The sequence below is a fragment of the Notechis scutatus genome, chromosome 4 (genome assembly GCF_049901735.1).
Source record: "Notechis scutatus isolate UNSWTSFEM ecotype Mainland chromosome 4, rNotScu1.2, whole genome shotgun sequence".
Classification (NCBI taxonomy): Eukaryota; Metazoa; Chordata; class Lepidosauria; order Squamata; family Elapidae; genus Notechis; species Notechis scutatus.
This window is the reverse complement of record NC_142012.1, coordinates 527,132-553,370: the sequence shown is the minus strand read 5'-3', so window position 1 is coordinate 553,370 and position 26,239 is coordinate 527,132. Positions and strand designations below refer to the sequence as shown.

The following is a 26,239-nucleotide window of genomic DNA, read 5'->3' as shown; positions in this document are numbered from 1 at the left end:
CCACACGTGACCGGCTGGAAAGGAAGGGTGTGTAGCGTTGGTGTTGTGTGTGCGATTTCTTGGCTTGCGGTGCGGGGTCTCTTGGCCGGCCCGATTTTTTTTTTTTCAGAGGGGAATATCATGCCTGTATTTCCGGAAGGCCCGTTTTTCGGCCTCCCGAGGCTACGGAGGCTCCCCTTGAGCCTCCGGGAGGGCAAAAACGGCCTCCAATGGGCCAAAGATCAGTTGGGAGGCGCGTGCGTGCGCAGTACAGGTAAGGGGGCGGGGCGGGGGCATTGTGGGTACCGCCATGCTGGTTTCGGCACACCACAAGAAAAAGGTTCGCCATCACTGGTGTAGGGTTTCCTGCTTGAACAGGGGGGGTTGGTCTAGAAGACCTCCAAGGTCCCTTCCAACTCTTCTTGACATTCTGTCCATGATTCCCTTAACAGCCGGGACAGGAAAGATCGTAAAAATGGGCCAAAACCCATTTGACAACTGTCTTGCTTAGCAACAGGCTCAATTGGGGTTGTAAGCCGAGGACTACCTATATTCTATCTCGAGTCACCTGGATTAACCCATCCCGGTTTATTCCTGAGTGGCAGCGAATCAGAACTCTGAGAAGGAATAGGCCCGCCCGTCTGTTGTGGTTCGTCAGCGGCAGGTGCGGATGGTTGAGGTCTCAGAGAGCAAGGACTCAGACGAGAGGCCTGTGTGGGATGCAGGGATGCGGCCAGGACTATCAGAGAGTGGAATGCGGCCTTCGGAGCTTGTGGAGGCTGGCAGCAGTGAGGAAGAGGCCCCCGAGGAGCCTGTGGCCAGTGTGCATGCGCATAGGGCTGCTCAAAGGAAAGAGCAGCTGCAGCAGCACAGGGGATTCGGCTGCAAGGTAACGGCCCCTCCCTTAAGAGATAAAAGCCAGCTGAGAAACCATAGTTCTGTGCAGGAAGCAAATAAGTTTTTGCACTCAAGCTTTGTGGACATTCGGAGTATCTTAGTTTGTGTTTGAAGACTCTTTGTGTTTGAAATATTTCTTGGCAACTTTATCTAGCGTTCTTGGCAGCCTTGCACCACCTTGGCAAGGCTCGTTCTTATCAGAGACGATTAGTTTGAAACAGCCTTTTCACCGGGAGGAACAGAATTCGTAGAGAATCATTAAACGGTTTTGCTGTTCCCTCTGTTTCGTGTTTGTTTCCTTGGAACAAGGTTTGGGTCAGAACACTTTCAAACCAGCTGGTGTGGGGCAGGGGTTCAAGCCCTTTGCCCTGGGCTTCCCAGACCCCAGCCCTCTCCCCGGGACTGTCCTCACCGTTTATCGGGGATACGGAAGTCCCGGTAAAGATGCTCGGCAAACTTGTGCTTCCCGTCCAGAATGAGGTTGTAGACGGTGTCGTGCAGAGAAAGATCCACGTAGGGTTTATCGAAGTCGTCCTGAAAGCGACGCTGTTGACGCAACAGCTTGATCTGGTCTTCGGAGGCCTGGTGAACAGAAGAAGGGAAAAAGCACATTGCTTTCCGGATGGGTCTAGGACAATTTGCCCCAGTCAAATTCGCCACGGCCAAATCACCACAGTCAACTTTCCCCAGTCCAGCCAACTCACTACGGCCAACTCACGACAGAGAACTCGCCACAGCCATCTAGCCACGGCCAACTCACCACAGTCAATTCATCATAGTCAGTTCGCCACAGCCAAATTGCCACAGTCAGTTCACCACAGTCAACTTACCACAGTCAACACACCATGGCCAACTCACCACAGCCAACTTGCCATGGCCAACTTGCCACAGTCAACTCGCCACAGCCATCTAGCCACAGCCAACTCACCACAACCAACTTGCCATGGCCAACTTGCCACGGCCAAATCGCCACAGTCAACTCACCACAGTCAATTGGCTACAGTCAACTCACCATGGCCAACTTGACCCAGAGAACTCGACACAGCCATCTAGACACAGCCAACTCACCACAGTCAATTCATCATAGTCAGTTCGCCACAGTCAAATTGCCACAGTCAGTTCACCACAGTCAACTTACCACAGTCAACACACCATGGCCAACTCACCACAGCCAACTTGCCATGCCACAGCCATCTAGCCACAGCCAACTCGCCACAACCAACTTGCCATGGCCAACTTGCCACGGCCAAATCGCCACAGTCAACTCACCACAGTCAATTGGCTACAGTCAACTCACCATGGCCAACTTGACCCAGAGAACTCGACACAGCCATCTAGACACAGCCAACTCACCACAGTCAATTCATCATAGTCAGTTCGCCACAGTCAAATTGCCACAGTCAGTTCACCACAGTCAACTTACCACAGTCAACACACCATGGCCAACTCACCACAGCCAACTTGCCATGGCCAACTTGCCACAGTCAACTCGCCACAGCCATCTAGCCACAGCCAACTCGCCACAACCAACTTGCCATGGCCAACTTGCCACGGCCAAATCGCCACAGTCAACTCACCACAGTCAATTGGCTACAGTCAACTCACCATGGCCAACTTGACCCAGAGAACTCGACACAGCCATCTAGCCATGGCCAACTCACCATGACCAACTCACCACAGCCAACTTGCCACAATCAACTCACCACGGCCAAATCACCAGTCAATTCGTCATAGTCAGTTCGCCACGGCCAAATTGCCACAGTCAATTCACCATGGCCAAATCGCCACAGTCAACTTGCCACAGTAAACACATCATGGCCAACTCACCACAGCCAACTTGCCATGGCCAACTTGCCACAGTCAACTCACCATAGAGAACTCGACACAGCCATCTAGCCACAGCCAACTCACCACAACCAACTTGCCACAGCCAACTCACCACAACCAACTTGCCACAGCCAACTCGCCACAGCCAAATCGCCACAGTCAACTCAGCACAGTCAATTTGCTACAGTCAACTCACCATGGCCAACTTGACCCAGAGAACTCGACACAGCCATCTAGCCATGGCCAACTCACCATGACCAACTCACCACAGTCAACTTGCCACCAATCAACTCGCCATGGCCAACTCACCACAGTCAATTCGCCAGAGTCAACTCACCATGGCCAACTCGCCACAGCCAACAGAAATTCTGGTCACAATTGCAATTGTAAGTCAAGGTTGACCAGAGGTGGTATTCAGCAGGTCCTGACTGGTTCTGGAGAACCAGTAGCGGAAATTTTGAGTAGTTTGCAGAACTGGTAGCAGAAATTTTGAGTAGTTTCGAATACCACCTTCAACTGGTTAGTGGGAGTGAGGATTTTACAGTATCCTTCCCCTGCCACACCCACCAAGCTATACCCACAGAACCAGTAATAAAAAAATTTGAATCCCACCAGGCTCTCTTTGGCCCTCGGGGCCTTGTTCCCTCACCTTGGCTGCGAACTCATTCTTGGCTTTGTAGTACTCGTCGACAGCGTTCTGCAGACTGGCCACACGCCCCTCGATCCACTGAGGAAGAAAGCAGATCCTGCAGGTTGAATCTACTTTGTAAAAAAAAAATCCCTGAAGCCAAAGTACTTAAATAAAAAAATCAAAGCACTAACAAGAAGAGTGGGCCAACTTATTTTCCAAAGCACCTGAAGGCAGGATAAGAAGCAACGGATGGAAGGAGAGAATGAGAGAAGAGACTGGAAGGACAGCTGTCTAAAATAGTATAGGGTTTCCTGCCCGAAGGGGTTAGACTAGAGGACCTCCAAGGTCCCTTCCAACTCTGTTATTCTCTTCTCTTCTGTCAGCTTCCCTTTCCTAATACTTCCAGGCCCACTTCCGGAGATTTCAACCAGAACCTTAAGGACTAGAAACTTTCAGAGAGCAAGAGAGGGATCATGAAACTTAATTAATTGTGGTTTGTCTATCTCCCCTTTTAACCACAAATGCAAAAGATTTGCAGGCTACTGGGAGAACGTGCAACATTTCTAATATTAGAAAAATATTAGAATGTGCAGAAATGAACAGATTAGCACTTGCAATTAAAGAGAAGGAGCAAACTGAGTATTATAAGATATGGGAACTATTTTATCAATGGCTAGAGGAAAAAATATGAAAGCTAGAAATAGCTAATAGATTAGTGAAATATGGAAAATAGGTTTACAGAAGTAAACATGCTAAGAAGAGGAGCATTATAGTAATGGAGATGTTATGTATGTTAATAAGATAATAAGAATAGAGAATGAATACCAAAGTAATGAACATGGATGTACATTTTAATTGTTATTGCACTTTATCTATCTATCTATCTGTCTGTCTGTCTGTCTGTCTGTCTGTCTGTCATCTATCAATCTATCCATCCACTATATCTCCACTGTCTGTCTGTCTGTCTGTCTATCTATCTATCATCTATCTGTCTGTCTATCATCTATCAATCTATCTATCTATCCACTATATCTCCATTGTCTGTCTGTCTTGTCTGTCTGTCTGTCTGTCTGTCTGTCTATCATCTATCAATCTATCTATCCACTATATCTCCACTGTCTGTCTGTCTATCTATCTATCATCTATCAATCAATCTATCCACTGTATCTCCATTGTCTGTCTCTCTGTGTGTGTGTGTGTGTCTGTCTGTCTGTCATCTGTCTGTCTATCATCTATCAATCAATCAATCTATCCACTATATCTCCACTGTCTGTCTGTCTATCTATCATCTATCTGTCTGTCTATCATCTATCAATCAATCTATCCACTGTATCTCCATTGTCTGTCTCTCTCTGTGTGTGTGTGTGAGTGTGTCTGTCTGTCTGTCTGTCTGTCTGTCTATCTATCTATCTATCTATCTATCTATCTATCTATCTATCTATCTATCTATCATCTATCTGTCTATGATCTATCAATCAATCTATCCACTATATCTCCATTGTCTGTCTGTCTGTCTGTCTGTCTGTCTGTCTGTCTGTCTGTCTGTCTGTCTGTCTGTCTATCTATCTATCTATCTATCTATCTATCTATCTATCTATCTATCTATCTATCTATCTATCTATCTATCTATCTATCTATCTATCAATCTGTCTGTCTGTCTGTCTGTCTGTCTGTCTGTCTGTCTGTCTGTCTACCTATCATCTATATCAATCTATCTAATTTATCTAATCTATCTAATCTCAATCTCTCTCTCTCTCTCTCTCTCTCCCTCCCTGCCTCCCTCCTCCAGATCAGAGTCTGCCAGGCGTTTTTCCATGCCGGCACCTACCTTCTCACTGATGTAGCTGCTACGGACGTGGAAGTTGCCCAGCTCTTGGTGGTTGTCGTCTTGATTGTAGAGGTCTTTAAGTGTGTTGGGCTCCTTATGTTTGCAGAACTGAGGAGGGACAAGAGCCGTACAGGAAAAAGGTTGGGTATAAATCGATTAGTCGTCCTCGTTCTCATGGCTCTTCATTTTTTTTCTATTTAAGAACCTTTTCATTTTTTTTAAATTACATTTGTTTTTATTAAATTAAATGTATATGCTTCCCCTCTCGCCCCCTGGAGTAAGTCTAGGAGGCTTAAAACACATTATTTGGAGACTTTTACCTCAGATCTATTTTATCTTATTTATTTCATTTATTTCCTTATTCACGGGCCCAAAGTTTGAGCAGAGGCCGTCAACCTTAGCCACTTTAAGAGGTGTGGACTTCAACTCCCAGAATTCCTCAGCCAGCTATGTTTTAGGGCCACAACATGGCTGCCATGCTGTCTGGGGAATTCTGGGAGTTGAAATCCACAAGTCTTAAAGTGGCCAAGTTTGGAGACCCCTCCTTTAGGGCCACAACATGGCTTCCGTGGTGGCTGGGGGATTCTGGGAGTTGAAGTCCACCCATCTTAAACTTGCCAAGTTTGAAAAAAAACACTCTTCCACAGTGGCCAGAAACCCTTCACGCACAGCAAGGAGGCTCAGAACTTGAATTTTTGGTTGGTCAGAGACACCCAGAATCCTCCAGCCCAAAATCTGAAGATGCGCAGATAAGGGTCCGGTCTGTTTCTCTCTATCTCGGCCGGCTTCTGTGCAGCCAGGCCAGCCCCAGCAACGGAGCATGTGGCCCCAAAACCTCACCTGACGATAGAGACTCAACGCCACGGGCTGGTTCTGCAAAGCCATGAAGAAATCGCCCCGGCCGAGTTCGTCCTTCAGGCGCGAGATGACGGTGTAAACTGAGCAGGAAGAGGGGGCAAAAAAAGAAAGGAAAGGAGAATGTTTGCCAGCCTGCTCCATCCAGCCTCTCGGCTGGGGAAGATGGGGCCTGCAATTCGCAGCCGAGATAGCGGCTTTTAATTTGCTCTTGCGTTTCCCCTGGCAGGATATATTCTAGAGGAGGTTAGGGTGGGGAAAAAAATCCCTTTTTTTTTCTCCCCTCGCTGAGCTTGCCTTAGCATAAACTGCAGAGGCTTCAGAGGGAAAGCTTGCTAAAATGGCTGGATATTCTGTATTTTTATTGCGATTCATTCTTTCCCTCCCTCCCTCCCTCCCTTTCTCTCTCCCTACTTACCCTGATATCTCTCTATATCAATATCCATCTCAATATATAACTATCATCTATGTAAGTATCTAGGTATCCACCCACCCACCTTCATATCTATTGCAATATCTTTGTCTATATTTATCATCTCTCTCATCTATCTATTATTTATCTCTCATCTATCTATCTCTATCTTTCATCTATCTCTCTCATCTATATCTATATCTATATCTTATCTCTCATCTCTCATCTATCTCTATATATCTCTATATATCTCTATCCATCCATCCATCTATCTATCATCTACCTCTATATATCTATCTCTATCTATCTCTATCTATCCATCCATATGTCATCTATCTATCTATCTATCTATCTATCTATCTATCTATCTATCTATCTATCTATCTATCTATTTCTCATCTATTTCTTATCTATCTCCATCTATAATCTATGTCTGTCTGCTGTCTATCATCACTCTCTCACACACACATATCTACCTACCTATCTCTCATCTCTCTCATTTCTCTCTCTGGTCTATCAATCTATTTCTTATCTATCATCTATCTATATCTGTCTGCTGTCTATCATCTCTCTCTCCACACACACACACACACATCTACCTATCTCTCATTTCTCTCTCTCTGATCTATCTAATCTATCTATCTCTCATCTCTCTCTCTCTCTCTCTCTCTCTCTCTCTCTCTCTCATCTATTTCTTATCTATCTCACATCTATAATCTATATCTGTCTGTCTGCTGTCTATCATCTCTCTCTCTCCACACACACACATCTACCTATCTCTCATTTCTCTCTCTCTGATCTATCTAATCTCTCTCTCTCTCTCTCTCTCTCTCTCTCTCTCTCTCTCTCTCCATCTATTTCTTATCTATCTCACATCTATAATCTATATGTCTGTCTGCTGTCTATCATCTCTCTCTCTCACACACACACACATCTACCTATCTCTCATTTCTCTCTCTCTGATCTATCTAATCTCTCTCTCTCTCTCTCATCTATTTCTTATCTATCTCACATCTATAATCTATATCTGTCTGTCTGCTGTCTATCATCACTCTCTCACACACACACATATCTACCTACCTATCTCTCATCTCTCTCATTTCTCTCTCTGATCTATCAATCTATTTCTTATCTATCACCTATCTATCTATATCTGTCTGCTATCATCTCTCTCTCTCTCACACACACACACACATCTACCTCTACCTATCTCTCATTTCTCTCTCTCTGATCTATCTAATCTCTCTCTCTCTCTCTCTCTCTCATCTATTTCTTATCTATCTCACATCTATAATCTATATCTGTCTGTCTGCTGTCTATCATCACTCTCTCACACACACACATATCTACCTACCTATCTCTCATCTCTCTCATTTCTCTCTCTGATCTATCAATCTATTTCTTATCTATCACCTATCTATCTATATCTGTCTGCTATCATCTCTCTCTCTCTCTCACACACACACACACATCTACCTATCTCTCATTTCTCTCTCTCTGATCTATCTAATCTCTCTCTCTCTCTCTCTCTCTCTCATCTATTTCTTATCTATCTCACATCTATAATCTATATCTGTCTGTCTGCTGTCTATCATCACTCTCTCACACACACACATATCTACCTACCTATCTCTCATCTCTCTCATTTCTCTCTCTGATCTATCAATCTATTTCTTATCTATCACCTATCTATCTATATCTGTCTGCTATCATCTCTCTCTCTCACACACACACACACATCTACCTATCTACCTATCTCTCATTTCTCTCTCTCTGATCTATCTAATCTCTCTCTCTCTCTCTCTCTCTCATCTATTTCTTATCTATCTCACATCTATAATCTATGTCTGTCTGCTGTCTATCATCACTCTCTCACACCACCATATCTACCTATCTCTCATCTCTCATTTCTCTCTCTGGTCTATCAATCTATTTCTTATCTATCATCTATCTATCTATATCTGTCTGCTGTCTATCATCTCTCTCTCTCACACACACACACACACATCTACCTATCTCTCATTTCTCTCTCTCTGATCTATCTAATCTATCTATCTCTCATCTCTCTCTCTCTCTCTCCTCTCTCTCTCTCTCTCTCTCTCTCTCTCATCTATTTCTTATCTCTCACATCTATAATCTATATCTGTCTGTCTCTCTCTCTCTCTCTCTCTCTCTCATCTATTCTCTTATCTATCTCACATCTATAATCTATATCTGTCTGTCTGCTGTCTATCATCACTCTCTCACACACACACATATCTACCTACCTATCTCTCATCTCTCTCATTTCTCTCTCTGATCTATCAATCTATTTCTTATCTATCACCTATCTATCTATATCTGTCTGCTATCATCTCTCTCTCTCTCACACACACACACACATATCTACCTACCTATCTCTCATTTCTCTCTCTCTGATCTATCTAATCTCCTCTCTCTCTCTCTCTCATCTATTTCTTATCTATCTCACATCTATAATCTATGTCTGTCTACTATCATCACTCTCTCACACACACATATCTACCTACCTATCTCTCATCTCTCTCATTTCTCTCTGATCTATCTATCTATTTCTTAATCACCTATCTATCTATATCTGTCTGCTATCATCTCTCTCTCTCACACACACACACATCTACCTATCTACCTATCCTCATTTCTCTCTCTCTGATCTATCTATCTATCTCTCATCTATCTATCTATATCTGTCTGTCTGCTGCCTATCATGTATCATCTCTCTCTCTCTATCTTCTCTCTCTCTCTCAATTCTCTCTCTCCATCCTTCCCTCCCCCCCCCCTCCGATTTACCCAGGTCGCTGTCCCCGCTCTCGATGGCTCTACTCAACGCCAGCTGGCTTCTCTTCATGGTCAGCAAAAGAGGAACCTGCTTTCCCGGCCTGGGTTCGTATTCCAGCAGCTGCAAAAACAACAACCACAAAAAAACCCCCCACAAGGTTTCCATCATGAAATTCTGGGAGTTGTTTGAAGTCCAGACTTCTTCAAGTCGCCCGAGGTTGAAAAAACACTGATCTAGCAGGACAACTTAGGACTTTGTTTCTCGCTGCCTGTGGCTGGGCCCAGTCCGCCTGCAGAACGCCTAGATCAAAGCTGAAGCTATCTGGGATTTTTCCAGGCGGGCGAGACGAATGCCTTGCATCTCGAAAGGTAGCATGTCAGGGAAATGGCCAGGAGGGAACCCACTCCTCTGAACAGTGGAACAGCTTGCACCAGAAGTTGTGGTGTTCCAACATGGGAGGTTTTTTCCAGAAGACACTGGACAGCCACCTGTCTGAAATGGTATAGTATTTTCTGCTTGGACAGGGGGTTGGACTAGAAGACCTCCAAGGTCCCTTCTAGCCCATTCATCCTATTCCTATTCCGAGAAGCCCTGTTGTTTCCTGCTTCTTAGACCCTCCTTCCTTCCCAGACCTTCTTCGGGATGGATCACAACCCATTTCCCTCGAACCTTGATAGCCAGCTCTGGCCGGCTGCTCTCGTAAGCCTGCGTTGCGATGTCCGAATACGAAATGCCCACGGCGTCACCGAGTTTCTGGTTGATGACTTGGGCCAATTCCTCGTCGGATTTGTCTCTCTGTTGAACCTGAGAACGGAGAGGTGGGTGTTAAAAATGCCATTTCAGGCCATCCGCGCTTAGCGACTGTTTGCAGTTACGAACGAAGGGGACTGACAACCGGCGCCCAAAGTTAAGAACCGTTGCGTCAAGATGCAATTTCGGGGGAAGGGGGTGGGGGTCTTGGGCAGGCTGTTCCCACTTAATGACGGCTTTCTGGATCGTACCTTGTAACAGGCCCAGTGGGCCAAAATCCGGCTTATCCCTTGGAATTCGGAGAGACGGAGATACTCGCAGATCTTGATGGCGATGGGATACAGTCTTCTTAAAACCACCCTAAGACACAACGGCTGAAGGGTCAGGTCACACGGCTAGAATACAAGCCGTGGTTTGTGACAGGCATGCATTCCCATGGAACAGAGCTCAGTCTCTAACCGGGAGCCAAAAGAGAGCCTCCAGCTTTAGGGACAGGCTATTTTGGCTACAAAAAGCCAGTTTAGTATAGTGGCTGAGGTGCCAGGTGATTTGGGCCAATCACTAGGAGACTGTGAGTTCTAGTACCGCCTTAGGCATGAAAGCCGGCTTGGTGACATTGAGCCAATGACCAGGAGACAGTGAGTTCTAGTTTCGCCTTAGGCATGAAAACCGGCTGGGTGACTTTGGGCCAGTGACCAGGAGACAGTGAATTCTAGTTCTGTCTTAGGCATGAAAGCCAACTGGGTGACTTTGGACCAATGACCAGGAGACGAGGAGTTCTAGTCCTAACTTAGGCATGAAAACCGGCTGGGTGACTTTGGGCCAATCACCAGGAGATGGTGAGTTCTAGTCCTGTCTTAGGCATGAAAGCCAACTGGGTGACTTTGGGCCAATGACCAGGAGACGGTGAGTTCTAGTCCCATTTTAGGCATGAAAGCTGGCTGGGTGACTTTAAGCCTGTCAATCTATCTTAACCCCAAGAAGGAGTCAATGGCCAACCAGTTCTAAACAAACTTGTCAAGAAAACTATCCAGGATGTCTCAAAGAATCAACCAAATTGAACTGAATAATAATAATAATAATAATAATAATAATAATAATAATAATAATAATAATAATAATAATAATAATAGGAAGAAGAAGGAGGAGAAGGAGAAGGAGAAGAAGAAGAAGTTGTTGTTGATGAGAAGGTTCTGGAGAATGGAAAAGCCAAGATCTTGTGGGACTTCAGAATTCAGACGGACAGGCACTTGGCCCACAACACGCCTGACATAACAATAGTTGAGAAGAAAAAGGATTTGGTTCATTGACATTGCAATACCTGGTGATGCACGAATTGAAGACACGCAGCAAGAAAAAATCACAAAGTATTGGGACTTAACAAATTGAAGTTGAGTGACTTTGGAAAAAGAAATCGTGTGTTATCCCAATTGTGATTGGAGCCCTTGGAGCAATACCTAAAGGGCTGCCTCGCTATTTGGAAATCCTGAATTTATCAGACTTGAATACCCTGATTCTACAAAAAAAACCACCCTACTTGGAACAGCTTATATCCTCCGACGCTACCTGAACAGTTCCTAGGTCCTTGGTTAGGACTCGAGCTGTTGAGCTGCCAACCAGCCCCAAAGGCTGTGAATCTCACCAAACTAATAATAACAATAATATAAAAAACAATTTTGACTTCTACCGATGTTCAGCCTCGGACTCTAGTAAGCCAGAGCAGCCCTTAAACTGAGATTGATCAAGATTTGTCCGTTTTTAGATGGAAAAGAGGAGGGAAATTAACCCAGACGTGCGATACATTTATAGGAGAAATTAAGTTACCTATCCAATAAAACCTCCTTGGTCAGCTGTTTATATCTGTAAATCATCTGTTAAGAATTTTCTAGGATTCGTTGGTTCACATATCTTGAAGGACAGGAGATTAGAAGCTCGTATGTTACCCCTCCCCAAATTACAGGCAGACCTCGACCATCCATTTAGTGACTGAAGTTAAAATTGGATCAGAAAAAAGTGACTTATGGCCTGTTTTCACACTTACGACCATTGCAACATCCTTTTGTTTACATGATCCAAATTCAGACATTTGGCAACTGACTCATATTTACAACGGCTGCACTGGCCCGGGGCCACCTGATCCTCTTTTGCGACTGTCAGATGAGGAAACTCAACGGGGAAGCCAGATTCGCTTAATGACTTGCTGAATCACCGTGAGACAAAAGGTCATGACATGGGGCAAAACTCACTTAACAACGGCCCCGCCAAGCCTCCATTGGGGTCATAAGTCGAGGACCCCCTGTCTTTTTGTTGCTTTGATGAGAAAGCAAATTTTTGCATGATAAAACCGGAGGGACAAAAAAATGCGGGGGAGTGGGGAATCCGGTTTCCCGTGATCCATTTTGGTTCCGCCATCCGGAAAGGATACTGGTCGAAGCTGAGGGGCATCCCAATCTGGTAATCTCGCACGGCGTTAAGCACTCGCAGATCTCGGCAGGTTTCGACAAAATTTTCCGGTGCATATTTGTCGATGAAGCATTTTCCAAAAGAGGCTGCCTACAAGGAGAGAGAAAGAAAAGAGTGAACGAAGGAACTATTTTCTTCTTAAAAAGCGCAAGTTTGTAGTCCTTATGGTGTCAAGTGGGAAAAGCTTGCAAAGGGAATCCTGGGAGTGAAGTCCACCCATCTTAAAGCATGCTGGCTGGGGGATTCTGGGAGTTGAAGTCCACCCATCTTAAAGCTTGTTGGTTGGAGGATTCTGGAGTGGAATCCACCCATCTTAAAGCATGTTGACTAGGGAATTCTGAGAGTGAAGTCCACCCATCTTAAAGCATGCTGGCTGGTGGATTCTGGGAGTTGAAGTCCACCCATCTTAAAGCTTGTTGGTTGGAGGATTCTGGGAGTTAAAGTTCACCCATCTTAAAGCTTTCTGGCTGGGGAATTCTGGAAGTGGAAGTCCACCCATCTTAAACTATGATGGCTGGGGAATTCTGGAAGTAGAAGTCCACCCATCTTAAAGCATGCTAGCTGGGGAATTCTGGGAGTTGAAGTCCACCCATCTTAAACCACGATGGCTGGGGAATTCTGGGAGTGGAATCCACCCATCTTAAAGCATGCTGGCTGGGGATTCTGGGAGTGAAGTCCACCCATCTTAAAGCATGCTGGCTGGGGGATTCTGGGAGTTGAAGTCCACCCATCTTAAACTATGATGGCTGGGGAATTCTGGAAGTAGAAGTCCACCCATCTTAAAGCATGCTAGCTGGGGAATTCTGGGAGTTGAAGTCCACCCATCTTAAACCACGATGGCTGGGGAATTCTGGGAGTGGAATCCACCCATCTTAAAGCATGCTGGCTGGGGGATTCTGGGAGTGAAGTCCACCCATCTTAAAGCATGCTGGCTGGGGATTCTGGGAGTTGAAGTCCACCCATCTTAAACTATGATGGCTGGGGAATTCTGGAAGTAGAAGTCCACCCATCTTAAAGCATGCTAGCTGGGGAATTCTGGGAGTTGAAGTCCACCCATCTTAAACCACGATGGCTGGGGAATTCTGGAAGTAGAAGTCCACCCATCTTAAAGCATGCTAGCTGGGGAATTCTGGGAGTGAAGTCCACCCATCTTAAAGCATGCTGGCTGGGGATTCTGGGAGTTGAAGTCCACCCATCTTAAAGCTTGTTGGTTGGAGGATTCTGGGAGTGGAATCCACCCATCTTAAAGCATGCTGGCTGGGGGATTCTGGGAGTGAAGTCCACCCATCTTAAAGCATGCTAGCTGGTGAATTCTGGAAGTTGAAGTCCACCCATCTTAAACCACGATGGCTGGGGAATTCTGGGAGTGGAAATCCACCCATCTTAAAGCATGCTAGCTGGGGGATTCTGGGAGTGACGTCCATGTATTTTAAAGCATGCTGACTGGGGAATTCTGAGAGTTGAAGTCCACCCATCTTCAACTTGTCAAGCTTGCTAACCACTGTTCTCCCACCTGAGCAAAGGGCTGGGCCCAGACCCTCTGCAGGGATTTACCTGTCCCCCGCTTACCTGGAGCAGAGCTTTCTGGATGGGCGGGGAATGTTCATAGCTGGCTGCTTTAATGCATTGCTCGACAGCCTCAGAAAGCAGTTTCTGGTCCTTGATTTCACGCAGGTATTCATCCGCCTTCTGGCTTTCTTTCTGACAGGAGAGACGAACACAACCAGTTTAAATTTGGCGCTCAACTGTGGTCATAACTCAAGGACCCCCTGGACAGAATTGACTACAACTGAGTCCAACATTTTTCGGCGGCTACGCGAGACAGGCGATAAGTGAATTTTCCTCCATTTTTACAAGCTTCCTTGCCACCATTGTTAAGTGAATCACCACCATCCTTAAGTTAGGAACACGGTCGTTAAACAAACCAGGCTTCTCCGTTGACTTTGCTTATCGGAAGGTCGGCCAAAGGGGATTGCTGGAGACACTGCAACCGTCATCAATGTGAGTCGGTTAGCCAAGCGGCTGAATTTTGACCACGGGGGAAATATTGCAACGGTCGTTAAGTGTGAAAAACGGTCATAAGTCTCTTTTTTCAGTAACGTTGTAAGTTCGAACGGTCACAAAATGAACTGTTGTCAGTTGAGGACTACCTGTTTAAGCATCTTGGACTGATGCTTCATAATGAAACTTTTCCTTGAAATTATAAATGGGGCGGGGGTGGACCAGTTTGGACTGGTTCTATAGAACCAGTTGTTATGATTCTGCGCAGTTCGGAGAACCGGCAAATCGTGGCCCTAGCTGGCCCTGATTAGTTTAGTTTAGTTTAGTTTAGATTAGTTTAGTTTAGTTTACTTTATTGTCATTGCACCTCGTACAACGAAATCAAACACCATCTTCAGTGCACATCATAACCATGAAAATCAACACAAAGACACATCCTTCACACTCCACACATTGAACCCCCAAAACCCTGACACCACACCAACACTGCACCATACAGTAGAATTCAAAAGAGCTGCCTCCCTGGGATAGAAGCTGTTTTTCAGCCTATCTGTGCTTGTTTTTATTATTCTGTACCGGCTGCCTGATGGTAATAGTTCAAAAAAGGGGTTCCCAGGATGAGATGGATCTTTGAGGATGTTTTGAACTTTCTTAAGGCAGCGGGAGCTATAAAGCTCTTCCAAAGAGGGGAGAGGGCAACCCATGATCCTCTGAGGGGCAATGACGTTCACCCTCTGGAGCGCTGTCCTATCTGCCACAGTGCAATTGGCAAACCCTACAGAGGTGCAGTGAGTTAAGATACTCTCTATGGTGCAGCGGTAGAAGGTCACCAGCAGTTTTCCATCCAGTTGTTGTTTTCTGAGAAGTCTCAGGTAGTATAATCTCTACTGGGCCCTTTTGACCAGGGTTGCAATGTGAGCCCCCCAGGTCAGGTCCTCTTTTAGGGTAACACCCAGAAACTTCAAACTGGCCACTTGCTCCCCTCGGTCTCCATTGATAAGCAAGGGCTGGATGTCTGACCTGTTCCTTCTATATAGTCCACTATAAGCTCCTTATCGTGCATGCTCAACATTGCGTGCATGCCCGACATTGCTGACTGCCTTCTCCCCTGCCCAGTCACTCCTTAAGGTATTTCTTTCTTTTTTCCCCCCCTTCCGATGATCAGCTGTTCCGATGATCAGCTGTGCCAGGATCCCCCTCCTTGTCTTACTGCTTCACCCCAGGGGGCAAAAAAAAAAAAAAAAAATAAGCCACGCCCACCCAGTCACATGGCCACGCCCACCTAGCCACGCCCACAGAACCGGTTGTTAAAAAAATCTGAATCCCACCCCGTGAACTGGGGTCTTTCCAAACGATTGCATCTCGTTGAGGGATCCCTTTTGTGAATATCTCTGCAGCGTTAGCACCAGGAGTGTCCAGGCAGTCCTCGATGTACGACGGTTCGCTTAGTGACCGCTCAACATTACAACGGCACCCCAAAAAAAAGGGACTTACAGCCGTTTTCCACACTTACGACTGCCGTACCATCCCAGGGTGACGCAATTTACAAGCGGACGCTTGGCAACTGACTTGTGTTTATGACGGTCGCAGTGTCCGGGGGGTCACCTGATCCAACATTTCTTTCTACATGATCCCTTTTTGCAACCTTCTGACCAGCCAAGTCAACGGGGGAAGCCCTTCGCTTAACGACCAGGCGACTCACTTAACAACAGCAGGGATTCGCTAAACGAGCATGGCTAGAAAAGTCGTAAAATGGGGCGAAACTCATTCAACCAATTTCACACTTAGCAACCTCGATTCTGGGCTCCACTGAAAACCGTAGAATTGGTGGTAGACTTTAGGAGAAACCCTCCCATACAACCACCTCTTACAATACTAGACAACACAGTATCAACAGTAGAGACCTTCAGATTTCTAGGTTCTATCATATCACAAGACCTAAAATGGACACCTAACATCAAAAACGTTTCAGGAAAGCACAACAAAGAAGGTTCTTTCTGCACCAACTCAGAAAGCTCAAACTGCCCAAAAGGAGCTGCTGATCCAGTTCCACAGAGGAATTATTGAGTCTGTCGTCTGCACCTCTATCACTGTCTGGGTTGGTTCTGCAACCCAACAGGACAGACACAGACTCCACAGAGGAATTAGGACTGCAGAAAGAACAATTACTACCCACCTGCCTTCAATTGAGGACCTGTATACTGACTGCACGAGTCCAAAAGAGGGCTGTGAAAATATCTACAGACTCCTCACATCCCGGACATAAACTGTTTCAACTCCTTCCCTCAAAACGACGCTATAGAGCCCTGCACACCAGAACAACTAGACACAAGGAGAGTTTTCCCCGAACGCCATCACTCTGCTAAACAAACAATTCCCTCATCACTGTCCAACTATTTACAAAGTCTGCACTACTATTATTATTAATCTTCTCATCACTCCTTATCACCCAGCCCCTCCCATTTGTGACTGTATGTAACTTTGTGGCTTGTATCCTTACAATTTATATTGACTGTTTCCTAGTATGATTTGATGGCTTATTTATAACCTATGGCTATTATTAAGTGTTGTACCTTATGATTCTTGACTCTTGACGAATGTCTTTTCTTTTATGTACACTGAGAGCATTTGCACCAAGACAAATTCCTTGTGTGTCCAATCACACTTGACTAATAAAGAATTCTATTCAATTCTATTCTATTTCTATTCTATTCATTATTCTATCCGATCCTATTCTATCATATTCACCATCTATTTCTATTTGTATTTCTATTCTATATTCTATTCTATATTCTATTCTATACTATACTATTCTATTCTATATTCTATTCTATATTCTATTCTATATTATTCTATTCTATTCTATTCTATTTTCTATTCTATTCTATTTTCTATTCTATTCTATTCTATATTCTATTCTATTCTATTCTATTCTATTCTATATTCTATTCTATTATTGTATTCTATTCTATTCTATTCTATTCTATATTCTATTCTGTATTCTATTCTATATTTTATTCTATTCTATTCTATTCTATATTCTATTCTATTCTATTTTATATTCTATTCTATTTTATATTCTATATTCTATTCTATTCTATTCTATTCTATTCTATTCTATTCTATTCTATTCTATATTCTATTCTATTTTATTTTTATTCTATTCTATATTCTATTCTATTCTATATTCTATTCTATTCTATATTCTATTCTGTTCTATATTCTATTCTATTCTATATTCTATATTCTATATTCTATTCCATTTCATTCTATTCATTGCAGTCATACATCGAGGACAAGAGAGATTCTTCTAGCATTTTTCGTTCCAGCCCTTCCGAGTCGCCTTATTTTACCTCATATTCTTTCTGAGCTTCGAGCAGCAAGGCCCCGGGCGACATGGAGGCGATTTTGAAGATCTCCTCACTGGCCTCTGAAAGAGAAAATGGGGTGGGAAGTCTTGACTATCAACTATTTAAACGTCGGGGAAACTTTCTAGTCCTCTTCGTTCACATTTGGACTATTTAAACCAGGGGCCTCCAACCTTGTCAACTTTAAGCCGGGAGGACTTCAACTCCCAGAATTCCCCAGCCTCCAGGCTCAAAGCTGACAAGGTTGGAGACCCCTGATTTTAAACATCAGGGAAAGTTCCTAGTCCTCTTTGTTCATGGTCGAGCCAGGTAAACCCACCTGGGATCTCATGGAGGAATTCGTGGGTGGAGCGAGAGAAAATGCGCACCCCATCCAGCTCTGGGACCAGGTGAGAATCCTCACTCAGAGGGTATCTGAGGGTTAAGCGTTAAGGAATCGCGGAGCTGGTCTTCGGAAATCGATGGGAGAAAGATGATCTCTGCTGATCATTGCTATGAGCCCCAACCTCAAGAGACCCCCAGAAGTTTGGAGAACCTCCAGCCACATCCTAAGGTAGACTGGTTCAAACCATGGAGGCCCAGCGTTCTGCCTGGTTGCAAAGTCAACCAGGTTCTTCAGGGCTGTTTTTGAGTTTTGAGTAAGGATACTGAATGCTTTGCTGGTCGTTTCCAGCCACCACAAGGCACCGGTCCCAGGCCATCACAACAGCACGCTGCCGGCTGTGCTGCCGAGTACACCTGTCATGTTAAGAAGAAAAGAACAAGAGAGTAGGGAGGGGCCTTGGAGGTCTTCTCGTCCAGCCCACCTTCTCAAGCAGAAGACCCCCTACTATGTCAGACAAATGGTTGTCCCATCTCTGATTAAAATCCTCCAGTGATGGAGCACCCCACAACTTCTGGTGGCAAGGAGTTCCTCTGGCTAATTATTATAACTGTCAGTAAATTTCTCCTTAGTTCTAGGTTGCTTCTCTCCTGGATGACGTTCCATCCATTGCTTCTTGTCTTGCCCTCAGGGGCTTTGGAGAATAGCTTGACTCCTTCTTCTTTGGGGCAGCCCCTGAGATATTGGAAGACATACTATCATGTCTCCCCTGGTCCTTCTTTTCATTAGAGTAGACCTACCCAGTTCCTGCAACCGTTCTTCCTGTGTTTTAGCCTCCAATCCCCTAATCCTCTTTGTGGCTCTTCTCTGCACTCTTTCTAGAACAAAGTCCTCAAACTTGGCAAGTTTAAGACTTGTGGGCTTCAACTCCCAGAATTCCTGAGCTAACATGGAATTCTGGGAGTTGAAGTCCACAAGTCTGAAAGCTGTCAAGTTTGAAGACCCCTGAATTCTATCATCTATCTGTCTGTCTGTCTATCGTCTCTCCATCCATCCATCCATCCATCCATATCTATCCATCCATTCATCCATCCATCTCTATCTATCTCTCTATCCATCCATCCATCCATCTCTATCCATCCATCTCTATCTATCCATCCATATCCACCCACCCACCCATCCATCCATCATCTATCACAAGGGTCTTCCAACTTGGCAAGCTTAAGACGTTGACTTCAACTCACAGAATTCCTGAGCTAACATGACTGGAGGAATTCTGGGAGTTGAAGTCCACAAGTCTTAAAGCTGTCAAGTTTAAAGACTCCCGAATTTTATCATCTGTCTGTCTGTCTGTCTGTCTGTCTATTGTCTCCTCATCCATATCTATCTATCTATCTATCTATCTATCTATCTATCTATCTATCTATCTATCTATCTATCTATCTATCTATCCATCCATCCATCCATCCATCCATCCATCCATCCATCTCTATCTATCTGTCCATCCATCCGTCATCTATCACAAGGGTCTTCCAACTTGGCAAGTTTAAGACTTGTGGACTTCAACTCCCAGAATTCCTGAGCTAACATGGACTGGAGGAGGAATTCTGGGAGTTGAAGTCCTCAAGTCTTAAACTGGCCAAGTTGGAAGACCCCTGATCTAGATCTTTATATAATCTATGTCACCCATCCTCTGTCTGTTTATCATCCAGCTAGCCAGCCAGCCATACACTCTCTGTCTCTCTATTTATCTCTCTATCTAGTTCTGTATCTAGATTTTTATATAATCTATATCATCCATATCTATCTATCTATCTATCTATCTATCTATCTATCTATCTATCTATCTATCTATCTATCCATCCATCCATCCATCCACCCACCCACCCACCCATCCATCCATCTCTATCTATCTGTCCATCCATCCGTCATCTATCATAAGGGTCTTCCAACTTGGCCAGTTTAAGACTTGAGGACTTCAACTCCCAGAATTCCTGAGCTAACATGGACTGGAGGAGGAATTCTGGGAGTTGAAGTCCACAAGTCTTAAAGCCGTCAAGTTTGAAGACCCCTGATCTAGATCTTTATATAATCTATGTCACCCATCCTCTGTCTGTTTATCATCCAGCTAGCCAGCCAGCCATACACTCTCTGTCTCTCTATTTATCTCTCTATCTAGTTCTGTATCTAGATTTTTATATAATCTATATCATCCATATCTATCTATCTATCTATCTATCTATCTATCTATCTATCTATCTATCTATCTATCTATCCATCCATCCATCCATCCATCCATCCGATCAATCATCTATTCCTCCCTCTGCCTTCCTTTCATCCAGCTAGCCCAAGGGTCTTCCAACTTGGCAAGTTTAAGACTTTTGGACTTCAACGCCCAGAATTCCTGCGCTAACGTGACTGGAGGAGGAATTCTGGGAGCTGAAGTCCACAACTCCTAAACTTGCCAAGTTTGAAGAAGACCCCTTATTCTAGAGTCTCAACCTCTTTTTCATATCGTGGCCACCAAAACTGTTGTAAGTGGAGGACTGTTTGTAATCAATTTTAGGGAAAGGCAGAAGGAGCCCCGCGGTTTTAGGGGTGCTTACCAGGCCATCTGCTTGGGAGGGGATCGGTAGTCGCAAGTGAATTCAGCCATTTTTTCCTGACGGGAAGCAGAAGAACAAGAAAACAAGGGACGGATGCAACCAAGCCGACTAATCGAAAAATATTTGCTTGGCTGTCTAAAGTTAGCTGCCTGGGGAATTCTGGGAGTTGAAGTCCACCCAATCTGCCAGGGAATTCTGGGAGTAGAAGTCCACCCATGCTGATGGGAATTCTGGGAGCTGAAGTCCACCCATGATGGCAGGGGAATTCTGGGAGCTGAAGTCCACCCAATCTGCCAGGGGAATTCTGGGAGCTGAAGTCCACCCATGATGGCAGGGGAATTCTGGGAGCTGAAGCCCACCCAATCTGCCAGGGGAATTCTGGGAGCTGAAGTCCACCCAATCTGCCAGGGGAATTCTGGGAGCTGAAGTCCACCCATGATGGCAGGGGAATTCTGGGAGCTGAAGTCCACCCATGATGGCAGGGGAATTCTGGGAGCTGAAGTCCACCCAATCTGCCTGGGGAATTCTGGGAGTAGAAGTCTACCCATGCTGCCAGGGGAATTCTGGGATTTGGATCTCACCTTTAAGTTCGACCGGCCCATCCAGACGTAGCCGGTGTTGGTGAAGACTGCCAAAAACCGGTGGTTGAACGACACGGCCATCCTGAGGAAGGAGCCGGCGTGGGGACTGAGCCCAGGCAGGGTCTACAGAAAGGAGACTAAATTCAAGACCCCGATGCCATTCCCCGAATTGACTCCTCGCCTGAGGGTTGCAGGTCGTTGATTTTCAACCCCCATCGGGCCCATGATTGTGGTCATTAAAATGAGTCGGGATCCATTTTATGACCTTTTCGTGGCGGACATGAAGGGAATCCTGGTTTCCCCATTGGCTTGGCTTGTTGGAAACCCTCTGGGAAGGACACGCATGGCGATCCCATGACCCCGGGATGCTGCTCTTGTCACAAATATATGTTGGTTGTGCCAGGCACTCAAATTCGGGGCAAGTGGCCATGGAGATGCTGCAGGTGTGAGGGGATCAATGGCAAATAACCTTTTTTTCCCCAGCACCATAGGAACTCTGAACGGCCACTAAACGAGTGGACATAAACCCAAGTCCTACAAAATAGGGTCAAAATTCAAATTCGGCAGCAGAGATTCCCTGGAAGGAGGTTCCCCAGGCCAGACAATTGAGACGGACAGATTTCCAAGATAAGGAAATCCTGGTGACTCCTAAAATGGCGGCATCTTTTTATTTTTTATTTGTTGTTGGTGGTGGTGGTGGGGTTTTGTATCCCATCTTGGTTGCTCAGATTCTTCTTACAAAATTACAAGGTGTTGAATGTCTCTAATTCTCCTTCCGCCTCCTTTTTTCCCTGCCACAAGAGCCCTGTAAGGTGGGTTGGGCTAAGTGATTGATCCCAAAGTCTCCCAGCGGGACTAGAACTCACCGTCTCCTGGCCATTGGCCCAAACTCACCCAGCTGGCTTTCATGCCTGAGGCGGGACTAGAACTCACCATCTCCTGGTGATCGGCTCACAGTCACCCAGCTGGTTTTCATGCCTAAGGCGGGACTAGAACTCACCGTCTCCTGGTGATTGGCCCAAAGTCACCCAGTTGGCTTCCATGTCTAAGGCGGGACTAGAACTCACTGTCTCCTGGTGATTGGCCCAAAGTCACCCAATCGGCTTTCATGCCTAAGGCGGGACTAGAACTCACTGTCTCCTGGTGATCGGCTCACAGTCACCCAGCTGGCTTCCATGCCTAAGGCGGGACTAGAACTCCCTGTCTCCTGGTGATTGGCCCAAAGTCACCCAGTTGGCTTCCATGCTTAAGGCGGGACTAGAACTTACTGTCTCCTGGTCATTGGCCCAAAGTCACCCAGTTGGCTTCCATGCTTAAGGCGGGACTAGAACTTACTGTCTCCTGGTGATTGGCCCAAAGTCACCCAGTTGGCTTCCATGCTTAAGGCGGGACTAGAACTTACTGTCTCCTGGTGATTGGCCCAAAGTCACCCAGTTGGCTTCCATGCTTAAGGCGGGACTAGAACTTACTGTCTCCTGGTGATTGGCCCAAAGTCACCCAGTTGGCTTTCATGCCTAAGGCGGGACTAGAACTCACCGTCTCCTGGTGATTGGCCCAAAGTCACCCAGTTGGCTTCCATGCTTAAGGCGGGACTAGAACTTACTGTCTCCTGGTGATCGGCTCACAGTCACCCAGCTGGCTTCCATGCCTAAGGCGGGACTAGAACTCACTGTCTCCTGGTGATTGGCCCAAAGTCACCCAGTTGGCTTCCATGTCTAAGGCGGGACTAGAACTCACTGTCTCCTGGTGATTGGCCCAAAGTCACCCAATCGGCTTTCATGCCTGAGGTGGGACTAGAACTCACCGTCTCCTGGTGATTGGCCCAAAGTCACCCAGCTGGCTTCCATGGCTAAGGCGGGACTAGAACTCCCTGTCTCCTGGTGATTGGCCCAAAGTCACCCAACCAGCTTTAATGCCTAAGGCGGGACTAGAACTCACTGTCTCCTGGTGATTGGCCCAAAGTCACCCAACCGTCTTTAATGCCTGAGGTGGGACTAGAACTCACTGTCTCCTGGTGATTGGCCCAAAGTCACCCAACCGGCTTTAATGCCTGAGGCGGGACTAGAACTCACCATCTCCTGGTGATTGGCCCAAAGTCACCCAGCTGGCTTCCCCAGCTAAGATGGAACCCACCATCTCCCGGTTTCTTGCCTTTACCACTAGACCAAACTGCCTCTCCAATCTTTCCCCCCAGATTGTGTGTCTCTTCTCTGCAATCTCCGGGGTGTCTTCGCATCCCGACTGCAAAAGGAATGCAAATCTTAACAGCACTCTGTTTAATCAGAATAGAACTGGAAGGGACCTTGGAGGTCTTCTAGTCCAGCCCCCTGCTCAAGCAGGAGACCCTCTACTATTCTGCACTGTCCAGTCTGTCCAGTCTCTTCTTCAAAACCTCCAGTGGGGGAGACCCCACAACTTCTGGTGGCAAGCAGTTCCACTGGTTAATTGTCCTACCTGTCAGGAAATTTCTCCTTCGTTCCAGGTTGAGTTTCCATCCGTTGCTTCTTGTCCTGCCTTCTGGTGCTTTGGAAAATAAGTGGACCCCCCCCCTCCTCTTTGGGGGCAGCCTCTCAAAGACGTGTTGCCCGAGCAAAAACACCGATGCCCGACCTCTGGCTACAAACCATGGCGTCAACTAAAAAGATACTCCTTTGGTCTTTTTAGCGGCCAGCAGAAAGGGAGCAGGGGAGAACAGTGGCAGCCCAAAGTTGTCGGAGCACAAGGATATTACTGGAGAGCACGACTGATGACTCCGGGCTATGGAGGTGTCCCACTGGAGAATAGACAGCCAGGGATTGAGGGGAAGACCAGGGTCAAGGGCGAAATGTGTCATGCCCCTGGTGGAGACTGACTCTGAGGGAGAGGAGGAACAGCCGACAGGGAGTGGAAGTGTGGCTCCGGAGGTGGTGGAGGAAACTGGGGAAGGGCAGAGGCCGGCTGGGCAGTCAGAGGAGGACCCAGGCCCATCCCCTCTCCATCCTAGGGCACGCAGGGAGGAGAGGATAAGGGAGATACATGGTCTATTGGGGAGGAGAGGGCCTTGATCCTCTTCATGGGCTGCAGCTGTGACAACTGGCTAAGAGGACGGGCCTGCGTATGGGTGAGCGCTGGAAACAAAGCATGGAAATATCTCTAGTTTATGGTTCCTCTCTGAGCCTGGCGTGGACGTCCTCCAGCCCTTCTCTTGCCTGGTTTTGTGTTGCTTTTTCCCTTCTTCTTGTAACTGTTTGTGTTGTGACTAGGAGGTTTGAACCTGCTCTGTCAGAAGACATAGGCTCGAGTGATGAGGAAGATCTGGCATTAAGGTTTGAGCCTGCCTTGTTGAGTGACACAAATGGGAGTCAGGAGGAAGAGGAAGATAGGGCATTGGGGTTTGAACCTGCTTTGCTGGAAGTTTCGGAATCCTCATCCTCTCCCGGACCTTCCTCATTAGTTACACCTGTGTCGGCAGATAATCAGGAGAACGTGCCAGAGCCCTTGGATGAAGATCAAACCAAAGAATCTTGGTTTGATGCAAGGAACAGACGTAAGCAGAAACGTCAAGCACAAACTGGAAGGAGACGTCGAATCAGGGACTGAGTAAGAGACTGACACGCCCCTTCAGGAAATATAAGGAGGCGTGTTATCTCTGGAGCCCTGTTCGGATCAACTTGTTGATTTGCGTTTGCAGTTGGACAATTTATCCTGTTTGGAATTCATCTCTGATTTATAGTGCTGCTCGTTATCATAGTTGGCTGACAGCTTCTGGGAAAACTAGACGAATTCAGACAAAGGAAAGTTAACTCTGTTGTTCCTGGTTTTTTCTGTCTGTATATTTTCCTTTGGACATTTGGACTCTCACCTCGTGGCCACAGGTGAGACAGAACATGTTTGTGTGGGAGGTTTTTTTTTGGCTTCCGTCAAGAATATTCAGAGCTTGGAAACCAAGTGAAGGAATAAAAGGGGCTTCACTTGTTTTCTGTAACCGTGTTTGTTTTGTATCCCCACCCTGGGTCATCACAGAATGACGTATTTCAGCTGCATCCAGCTAATGCCAACATGGCCACTTCTAATAAATCAATTTTCTTTCCTCTGAGTGATGTGGCTAGAGACTTTTGATTTGAATGGGGGTGGATTTGTTGGGAGTCCTGACACATTCCAGCCCCTACAGATGCCCTGCAGAAATACCAACAATTTCAGAAGGAAAGGATTTTGGCACACCTACCACTGGGTTGTAGGCTGCGTCATCCAGAAGGTACAGGTCTTGCCCGACCGCCAGGAAAATGTTGGTCACCCTGTTTTGACAAAGGACCGTCCAGCAGGAAGGGGGGCCTTGGAGACCTGGCCGGAGAGGGAGAAAAAGAGATCATCCATCTGAACTCGGGAGAGAAGAAACGTTGAACTTTGCCTGATACCGACTGCCGTAAGGTCGCAAGTCCTCGGCTTACGATGAGAACGAAACCCCCAAATTTCCATTTGCTAAAGCGGGATAGTTTGTTCAGCGAGATTTGTCCCCTTTTACGACCTTGCTAGCCACTGTCATTAAGCGGATCACGGCCATTATTAAGTTAGGAACACAGTTGCAAAAGGGGATCGTGTGATTCCGATACACTGCGATCATTATAAATATGAGTCCGTTGCGCCAAGCGGACGGATTTTGATTTAAGTGCGAAAAACAGCCGTAAGTCATCACTTTTCTCAGGGCCGTTGTAAACTTCGAACGGCCACTAAACGGGACTGTCGTTAAGTCGAGGACTACCCTCCATTTCCCACGAGTTTTTTTTTTTGCAGCTCGGAGCTCCAAGGCTCAACTCAGAGTAGATTCTGACTCCTGAACCATGAGGGCTAGAAACCTGAGACTTCCATTTTGCCTGAAACGTTGAAAAAGTCCCGTTTTGGCAACGACAGGTAACCCCTCAACTTGCAAAAGTTCGTTTAGCGAC

At 46.1% G+C, this 26,239-nt stretch overlaps 1 protein-coding gene across 1 annotated transcript in view; it reads right to left on the bottom strand.

The window, feature by feature from the left end:
* The window catches only part of VPS16 (VPS16 core subunit of CORVET and HOPS complexes), a 49,989-nt gene that overhangs the window by 9,731 nt on the left and 14,019 nt on the right, over positions 1-26,239 (bottom strand). Inside the window, exons 6-21 of the mRNA XM_087962610.1 lie at positions 25,522-25,637; positions 21,318-21,440; positions 20,737-20,792; positions 18,457-18,546; positions 18,128-18,222; positions 17,794-17,870; positions 14,009-14,140; positions 12,402-12,529; positions 11,801-11,836; positions 10,228-10,336; positions 9,896-10,030; positions 9,238-9,346; positions 6,003-6,100; positions 5,163-5,270; positions 3,353-3,430; positions 1,289-1,458 (exon numbers count right to left, since the gene is read on the bottom strand). Coding sequence (XP_087818736.1) covers positions 1,289-1,458; positions 3,353-3,430; positions 5,163-5,270; positions 6,003-6,100; positions 9,238-9,346; positions 9,896-10,030; positions 10,228-10,336; positions 11,801-11,836; positions 12,402-12,529; positions 14,009-14,140; positions 17,794-17,870; positions 18,128-18,222; positions 18,457-18,546; positions 20,737-20,792; positions 21,318-21,440; positions 25,522-25,637 — 1,660 coding nt within the window. The remainder of the gene's footprint in view (positions 1-1,288; positions 1,459-3,352; positions 3,431-5,162; positions 5,271-6,002; positions 6,101-9,237; positions 9,347-9,895; positions 10,031-10,227; positions 10,337-11,800; positions 11,837-12,401; positions 12,530-14,008; positions 14,141-17,793; positions 17,871-18,127; positions 18,223-18,456; positions 18,547-20,736; positions 20,793-21,317; positions 21,441-25,521; positions 25,638-26,239) is intronic.